At 39.5% G+C, this 9,894-nt stretch overlaps 1 protein-coding gene across 1 annotated transcript; it reads right to left on the bottom strand.

The window, feature by feature from the left end:
- Window positions 1-1,743: 1,743 nt before the first annotated feature.
- LOC119744732 (complement C1q subcomponent subunit B-like) lies at window positions 1,744-2,627 on the bottom strand. Its single transcript, XM_038220818.1, has one exon. It carries the CDS (start codon window positions 2,625-2,627, stop codon window positions 1,797-1,799), a length of 831 nt encoding a protein of 276 aa, XP_038076746.1. The 3' UTR covers window positions 1,744-1,796.
- Window positions 2,628-9,894: the final 7,267 nt, after the last annotated feature.

The following is a 9,894-nucleotide window of genomic DNA, read 5'->3' on the forward strand; positions in this document are numbered from 1 at the left end:
ACAACACACGAAACCTAATTTGAGAACTCAAGCATTTTAAGGAGCAGGATTTTGTTTGTAATATCCTGTCTTGGTCCGATATAAGTTGACTGTCATCAAGTTTCAATAGTTGTAGTTTCTCACAAGACCGCCGAAGCGATTTTTTGTTTGTTTTTCCAACCCGTGGCTGGTTGAACACTATTAACAAAATGTTGTAAATCTAACACACTGCCATTTTTTTCAATTCCACAATTTCGAACAAATATCTCAGCAAAACCTGACCGGAATTATATATTTGTTTTCATTATCTCAGTCAGGCCCAGGGTAACATTTTATGTTAATTATAACATCTCATCCTGCGCATTCATAATAAGCTAGTCCACTCAATGTCATTTTATAATTCAAAGGCGACCTCATATATGTGCTAGTTTTGGCTTAGCTAGTTTATTTAATTGATATAATAACGGGACAGGAAACGATAGTCATATAAGAAGTCACAATGCTAAAAAACATGGTTCACACTCGGAGACGTTATGGTAAATCATCAATTCAAAATATGGTATCAAAATAAAAATCAATAAAGTCATTCCAGGTGGAATACTAAAACAATTATCCCATATCCGTAAAGAACCTTCCTCTTGAATGGATTTTGTTGCTTCGTTCTTATTGATTTTGTTAAATCACAGGCATACACTTTCACTGATGTTTTCGGAGTGGGTTTCTTGCATGGAATAAAGTAATAATTATTCAAATAAGTTTGGGTTTTTTAATCAAGAAACACATACCACAAATTGAGTGGGCATTTTACTCGTTTTAAAAAAATACGTTTTTGCTCCATACATGGAGCTCCATACATCACAAATTGTGGTAAGTGTTTATTTATTTTGTAATCATTTGGATGAGGTTTTGTACATTTGTTGACAGTTTTTTTCATTAGTTACATAATTCTTACATAATATAATATGACAAAAATAATTCAATCGTTTAATAAGAAACAGTGCATTCTACAGTCACCTGTCAACTGTAAAATTTTACATGCAAGTTTTACCGTTTCAACAAATTGCTATTTCATGACACTATTTCAAACAATTATTATTTCTAACGCCAGAATAAGTCAATGAGCAAATAATTTTCATTCACTTGGAGCCTTTTTCGTGACATGAACTGAAATAATTTACATCATCTATGCTGGGCATATATGGCATATAATGTCTGTTATACTTACTTTGCATGCTCTAGGATACCTATACAGGTATATGTTTAATTAATCTGTTTTATTGATAAATAACCTAATAATAAGTAATAACATACCAAAGAAACAGTCGCATTTATTTTCAGAATATTTATACTGTATTTCATTTGTTTTGTCAAATGAGGCAAACAATTCTGAGGTCGGCAGTTTGGCATAAAACAGACCCAGGTAGGTAGGTCGGGTTACCGTATAAACAATCTGCTATTACTTCTTAACATTCTGGTGGCACTGCATTATGGCAAAAATTGTTTTGTTTTTGAAAAAAAATAATGAAATGGCCTTGAAAGAAATATTTAACATTCTACAGTGGATAACACAATATGGTGAAAAAACTTTAAAGCTTACTGGTTAATATATCTAAATAATCACACATAAAGATAAATACAAATATTCACGCAAAGAAATGTAAATTTATTGTTGTTTTCAAATCGCGCATGCGAAATGCAAAAAAAAAAATAATAATAATAACAGATAGATCTGTGACATTGGCAATTATTTCTTTTAATACTTGGTTACAGCTTCGGCAAAAAGGGAAAGCGAGAAAATAAAAATACACAACATTTGTTTATTGGGGGTAAAGGAGGAAGCCACTGAATGAGGCAAAATCACGGGTGGATGTACTATGCACCTTACCATACATGGTGAGATACACCGTGTCTTCACGCTGCAGAACTAGCACCGCGCTCGCCGACACTTGCTCATACTGAGTTGAACTGTGGCCAAGGCCAGCGACAACTATTACACCGTTCTTCTTGAGATCAACATACAAATAGCTGCTGGAAGCATGTTTGAGCACAGAAAACATAAACACGTAGGTGCCCGACACAGTACAAGTGAAAGTGCCAGTCCCTAAATCGAAGCTGGTACCCGGCAGAAGCGTTTCGGTCTCCTGGAAGGGCAGACGGGTGTCGTGACTCGTAGAGGTATCCGAGTTGTGCGTCCTCTTCACGGTGAATGCTACCCGCTGGTTGGAGTCGTCTGGTGTCTCCCCTGTCTCACCTTTTTGACCTTTGACACCAGCTTGCCCGGTTCCTCCAACTAGACCTGGTTCACCTCTGGGACCTATCTTGCCAGGCAGGCCAATACCTTCGTCACCATTAGACCCAGTGTTCCCAGGTGCTCCCCGCTCACCCATAGGGCCAATAGGGCCAATCTCACCTTTTTGACCTGCATCGCCCTTTGACCCCGGCTGACCGTACGGCCCCGTCTGTCCCACCGGTCCAGGCAGACCTGGTATGCCGGGTATTGCGGCAGGTCCCTGGCAGCATTGCTGACACACCTGAGTCGCAGGACCATCACCGTCCAAGGGAACCGGCCCGGTAACGGTAGCTCGGAGCTTGACAGAGTTACCTAGAAGAAGGGCGATAGCAAGAATAGTTGTCAGGCAGATCTTCATCTGTAAAGAACAAAACAATAAATAATCATGAGAACAATGGGGTGAAGATATGAGAACAAATATTGTGTTCAGGGAAACTGTGAAATCATTTCAAAAGAATGACGAAAAGTTCCCTTCGTTTGAAAAAAATAATGCATAACAATTTATGCACATGTAAAGTATATGAGGATGCATATCCTCAATCATAACCGATCAAATTAGAAGTATAAATGAAATTTGATTTGAACGAAAATCATTGCCTGTTGACGAAAATGACGGTATTAAACATTTTAGCGCGTGAATCGTCGGATACCTGTCATTTTGTGACGAATCCGACCTTTAATGAACGCGAATAACGGATCTGACTTTCTGAAATGAATAACGCGAATTCTTAATTGAGATTGTCGCCACAAAACTTTGCCAGTCCGAGTTTCAGTGGCTGACTCGGAAAAACGAACCGCTGGGGAAACTGAATGAGCAAAAATTCTTCGGTATGATCATATCAATATGAACGCAAGAAGATGCTTTTAAATGCCAGTTTGACAAATTAGGCCCAAAACAATTCGACGTTTGCGTTTAAAGGAAATATACAACATTTGGTTTTGCTGTATTTTCAGAAATGGATGGATTTAGGGGATTAGCATTTTATAGCAAAATATTGTTACTGTGACTTGTGTGAAGCTTTGTGTCGGTAGATGCTGGAAAAACCAAAAAGAACAATCATGTTCTTGTAGTCAGGTACCCTCGCCCCACTTAATTTGAAATTAAACAATTTATAGGCTCGAATTGTAAGATCAGGGAACCAGTCTAGCTGGCTTGTTCCTGTTTATAGGCGTCTAATCGATTGTAAACAACATTCATACTAACTAAATTTGGTAAATTGCGGCGGTATTTGAAAAAAAAAAACAGTTTATTCTCAACGCAGCTGGTCAGCCGACCAGTGTTGGAAATTAATACAAAATACCTCTTTTCTTGAAAATGTTTGCGCGCCACTTAAATAGTGGTCTCGATAATTATCCACCAACAAACTCGTTTGGGGGCAACAACTCAAGAAATACAAGATGTATTAAATTGAATGTTTGTCTACTAATTTGTCACTATTTTTAACAATACGAGATTAAACAATGAAGCTATATTGACCTAACAATACAATGTTTAAGCTCGACAAATGCAATCCCAACGAAAATCAATGTTTATTTTTCGCCTGTAAAATACTACATTGTTACGATCATATAATTTTTATTGTTGGACTGTTTTTGATGATATTCAATACCTCTGTTACACATGGTGGAAAATAAGTGCACGGAATCTCAGGTCCCGAGAAACCTGATTGCAAAAACCAGATTACAATGTGTATAAAAAGTCAAATTAGGTTTTGCCCTTCACCGACGTTTTTTAAACACTGTATACTCAGTGTGTTACCTCCCGAGTGAAAGTTGGGAAAAAAATCACTCGGGTGGGATTTTTTCCAACTTTCACTCGGGAGGTAACACTGAGTATACTGTGTTTAAAAACGTCGGTGAAGGGCAAAACCTAATTTGATTTATATCACCCCGACGCAAAATTCCATCTTATAATAGTTTATGCGGTACCCGCTGCTATGTACATCAGATTCGAACCGGCCAACCGATCCCGTTAGCTCGGTGGTCGAGTGGTAAGACATCTGCACTAGAAAGCAGGAAGTCGTGGGTTCGAGTCCCACCCGAGTGATTTTTTCCAACTTTCACTCGGGAGGTAACACACTGAGTATACAGTGTTTAAAAATAGTTATGCCCATTGTGACAGAATTCAAATTCAAACACCTTTGAATCAATTAATGTTCCTTTTTTGCATGAAAGTTTCTCTACCATTTTAAAAGTTTCTCAAAACTTGTATGTTCTTCACTTTTGGGTGAGACATCGAACAAAGTAACCCATCCACATTAAGTTATTAAATAATACAAGCTTACAGATTTTGAATAACTTGTTTCCGACAATAATTCAGGCAAAGTTTTGGTGCTTTAAACTCACCAAACCAACCCCAACTCTTTTTTTCCTTCAAAAATGTCCTTTTTTTTTTTTGCGTAACAGAGGGGTATGGAATATCATGAGAAACAGTCCAACGATAAAAAATAATATGATCGTAACAATGTAGTGTTTTACACGCGAAAAATACACATTGATTTTCATTCGGATTGCATTTGTCGCGCTTAAAAAACTGTATTGTTACGGTCAATATTGCTTCATTGTTTGACGGTTTCTTATTAAATTAAATGTCGAAATGTTGAACGTAATGACAAATCACTATACGAAAAATCAATTTAAGCATCTTGAATGTCTGGGGTTGCTATCCCCCAAACGAGTTTGGTGGTGGATAAATATCGAGCCCACTATGTATGTGGCGCGCCCTCTATTGTAAGAATATTAGTGTAGATGCTGCACTATTGAACAGAAGGAAATACACGATGTATTCAAACCTGAAATTTCGTGCACTTTTTCCACGGCGTGTAACAAAGGGGCATTGGATATCATGAAAAACAGTACAACAATAAAAAAATATATATGATCGTAACAATGTAGTGTTTTACAGGCGAGAAATACACATTGACTTTCATTCGGATTGCATTTGTCGAGCTTAAAACACTGTATTGGTCCCTTTTCATATAACTTCATTGTTTGACGGTTTCTTATGAAATTAAATCCCGTTATATTAAACATAATGACAAATCAGTAGACGAAAATTCAATTTAATGCATCTTGTATTTCTCGAGTTGTTGCCCCTAAACGAGTTTGGTGGTGGATAATTATCGAGACCACTATTTATGTGGCACGCCCTGGCCCTCTATGGAAAGAACATTGGTGCTAATGCTACACTGTTGAAAAAAAAAAACGCGTTTTCCTAACAACTAAAGAAATACACGTAGTATTACTGTCGTATTATGGTGAAATGAGCGAATGAATATAGTTGGATAAAGTAATGTGAACTTGAATAAAACTGTGCGCATCATACCAGGTTCGTTTATATTAGCGCCCTCTAACAGTGAAAGTAAATGAGTGTCTAATCTGACAAGTGACATTTTGTATCAAGCAGTGCCTGAAGGTATCTGGTAAATGAACCCAGAATGGTACGCTACCGTGAAATAGCGAAATGTCACAGTTTACCCACAAAGTGCAAGTGGTACTACTGGCATCATCCTTCTAAGCAGTAGTTATTACCACATGGTGTTACCGCAAAACCGAAACGATACCGATACCCCACCATGCAAAGCCTCAAATCTTATTTCCGCATAACTTTTCATCATGAATTATTTAGAGTGATAGCCAAAAATGTGTAAATAAATCGCAACAGATGTTTGTGTGTGTATGTGTCGGAGAAGGAAAGGTTTGAATCTACAGGGCAAACACGAGGAAGGAACTACAGGGGTAGGTTGATCACACTGATGCACTCTTGGAAACCTACAGTCAGATTTGACTTGAAAACAGTCGATCATGAAAATTCATGTTGAATGACATCTGAAAAGTGGGTTTAGATTGTGTTAACCAAATGTTGCCTTAAGAGTTTAGAATTGAGGCAGTGGCGAAAATATTGTAGGCAGAAGGGACATCTATAGTTAGCTTTACATTGCCTAAAATTTACTGCCTCACACAAAATTTTGTTCTGGATCAGCCCCAACAATCCAGACTAAGGGCTGAACCAATCTCATGCACAGCATAATGCTCGCTAGACCTGAATAATTTCAAAAACTTAATTATCGAGTAATTTCTATTTTTTTTTATCTGAAAAAACATAATTTCTTGATCGGAAATTAGCCCGCTGGTTTGACTGTTACCAATCGTGAATCGGTATCACAGTTACGCAAGATCATTTCAGTGGAAATTGTGTTCATAAAACAATCTCCATCCAAGAAATACAGAAAACGAGGAAATTTCAAGCTTACTACTGCGCTCATTGTTTGAAAATTATTGGGTTAGCAATGATCTTCGGAATGTTAGTCACATGTTGATTAAAACAATATATCAAGACAGGCAAAGTTAAAAAAGAGCATTTGCCAAAATGTCAGGCACATCTCTATACGGTGGGTGTATAGGGAAGGGGGATCTCTCACTTCACTAAATATCATCGAGCGACCTTTTCGGTTATAATTTTAACGAAAACAAATCCATTATCAACGCAAAGAAACAGAATACAGTCTCCCGACAAATCACTGATCTATTCTGATGCTTGCTTGATTTCAAATAACAGACACTCACCTTTAAGAGACGTTCTTGAATTATATCGCGAAAGGAATCCTCAACACTCAAGCAGGTTACTGAAAAACAATATACCAACACAAAAGGGGGTTCAACATCCGCTTGGAGATAACTTGGAGGCTGCTTGGGGAGGTATAGCTGCATTTCACAGGTAAAACACACTCTGTCGTGCGAAACGTGATTTGGAGTCATTATTGCAAGCAGAATGCGTTTTCGACCGGCCCTGAATGGACTCACGCACGAGCAATTAACTTTCACGTCTTTATTTATTATTTATTTTTTTCGGGGGAGAAAGGAATTTTAAGGGTGCATATGCCCTTCTGCCGAGCATCCGACAAAAGGGGTATATCAAGCCCAACACCCCACTCGTTGTTCGGAAAGTTAGAGTGCCAGCGACAATTTTCAGAATCTAAATCCGTCGGTGATTCAAAAACTGCTTGTAGGCCATTGTGCAATTCGCAAGGGAAAAAAATTGTAGCAGGAAAAAAAATTGTTGTTTCGAACACTCACCGAGCAAATCCCGTTCTTGTCGTTCTGGCAATCAGGTCTCTCTCGGGTTGTCGGCTGAAGGTGAAGAGTAGTTGTGAGTAAAGGAAATGACCGCTCCAGCATTTATATCTTGCCGTCGATTTCCTGATCAGTGACTAAATGACTTGGCCCGCTTTGTGATTGGCCCCTTCGCGCTGTCAATCTCAAATCGCTGACTTGCTCAGTTATATTAATGAGACGGAAGATAATGTTATTACCACCGACACTGAAATAGCCGGTGGTGGATAGTGTATGGATGTCGGTGACACATCCAAAACACGTGATTTGCGATTGACACACACAGCCTGTCAATCACAGACCACTCGCTTGTGATCACCGTCTTGTGGGTGACAACCTCTGATTGGTGGATTGAAACATGACGTACACCGGCCGTGATTCATTCGGATGTTTGTTTGCGCTTTGTGCTATCCAGGTAGGTACACTCGCGAGTCGCGAGGCCCCTTCAATGGAAAATTATGCACGCTATTGTACAAAGCTACTGCCAGTGACGGAAAAGCTGAACATTAGCTAGCACAATGCTTTCGCCATTGGAGGGGGCCTTCCCGATAAAATTGATAGATTGTCCGGATTGGACTATACATCTTAACAATTCGATTTGTTCTTTTCGCCAAAAAAAAGGAATCTAGCTTGAAAATCTAGTGAAGGTCTAGTGAAGGTTCCGATCAATATGCCATGATCGTCTTCAGGAGATGAAGACGATCAGAACATATGATCGGAACGTCGATTTTCTCAACCTAACATCTTCTCAAAAAAGAGATTTTTACGACCTTCACTAGTTCCTACCACCACCATGCAAAGTTTCAAATCTTCCTTAGCTTAATTGGTAATGTAACAAGAACTTTAAGGGGCGGATCCAGACATTTTTGTGGAGGGGGGTGTTTCATCAGCAATGCTGAAATGTAGACAATTTTTTGTTTATGTCCGGACACTTGGCTCCGTTAAATCAATAGGTGCGTGTGTGTGTGTGCCTGTGTAAACACTGGCAATCGTGGACGTAGGACAAAAGAATTGGGGCGCAAACAATACGTCCACGATTGACCGAACGTCCACGATCTCAAATCGTGTACAAAACCAATGAGAGCTGTCGCTAAAAAGTTAAGGTACAAACAAAGGAAAGAGGATTAGGGACAATGGGGCGTCCACGATTGCCGGCATTTACACACGTGTGTGTGTGTGTGTGTGTGGGGGGGGGGGGGGGGGGTGGGTGCGTGTGTGTGGGGGGGGGGGGGGTTGCTCGTACCATACTTTCAATGGGGGCGCTGTTCAAATCCAACAATTATTAACCCTTTATTACAGAATAGTGTACAAATACCCCGTGACACAGCCTGCAGGCTCTGTCCGTATTTTCTGCACAGGCGTAAATTAATACCAGTATAATTGCTTTGGGGTGTCAGAGCAGGGGGTGGGGTTAACATTATTCTTTATCAATATTTATGGATTTCTATGGATTTGACACCCCCCCCCCATCCGTGCCTGACTTCAAAATAACATCATGTTCATTAGGAATACGTTGCCAGTCCACTTTTAATAGTGGGGGGGGGGGGGGGGGGGTTGACAGCAATTTTAACCGACGGACAATTACTGTTCTAAATGATAGAAGTATTGTTTTCCAAGACACCCACCCTCCGAATAATCGCTATAGCAATGGAATGCAACTTGACGTACCCGGGATGGCGCAACTGTACTGATCTACCACAACAACAGTGCTAAATATGTTGGGACTATCTAAATGTAAAGGAATGTAAAGGAAGTTTAAAAGGTCCGCATTTCCTGAATAGGTCTTTTCAGGTTATGACCAATTTCCGCATAACAATTCAGCCGGAAATACTTTGATGAATCCCATGGATTTTCTTTCGACAATGACTTACCAGCTAATCTGTTTTCTCTCCCTCAACAGTGTCTTGTGTCGAAAAACGGAGAAAATCTTGGCGATGGGCTGCAGTCGCAGTCCAAACACAACATTTGCCTCACTTTTGCAAAGAACGATAGTCCAGCTGCTGGTCACGTTATCTCAAAAATTAAGTGATGTATTGAATGGCATTGTTGCCAGATGAGTGGTCACTAAAAGTAGACAAACAAGACGGACGATTGAGACGAAATATTGTTTTTCTCACCCTCAACAGTGTTTTGTGTCGCAACACTGAGAATAACTTGGCGATGGGCTGAAGTTGCAGTCGAAACACAACATTTGCCTCACTTTTTTGCACAGAAATTATAGTCCAGCTGGACACGATATTTCCAAAGAATAAGTGATGCATTGAATTGAATTGTTGCCGGATGATTGGTCATGAAAAGTAGACAAACAAGACAAAAGATTGAGACGAAATATTGTTTTTCGCTCCCTCAACCGCGTCTTGTGTTGCAACACGGAGAAAAACTTGGCGATGGGCTGCAGTCGCAGTCTGAACACAGCATTTGCCTCACTTTGCGCAGAAATGATAGTCCAGCTGAACAAGCTATCTCAAAAATTTAGTAATGCATGGAATTGAAATGTGGCCAGATGATTGGTC

This window comes from Patiria miniata, unplaced genomic scaffold (assembly GCF_015706575.1).
Source record: "Patiria miniata isolate m_02_andy unplaced genomic scaffold, ASM1570657v1 HiC_scaffold_7, whole genome shotgun sequence".
In the NCBI taxonomy this organism is placed as follows: domain Eukaryota; kingdom Metazoa; phylum Echinodermata; class Asteroidea; order Valvatida; family Asterinidae; genus Patiria; species Patiria miniata.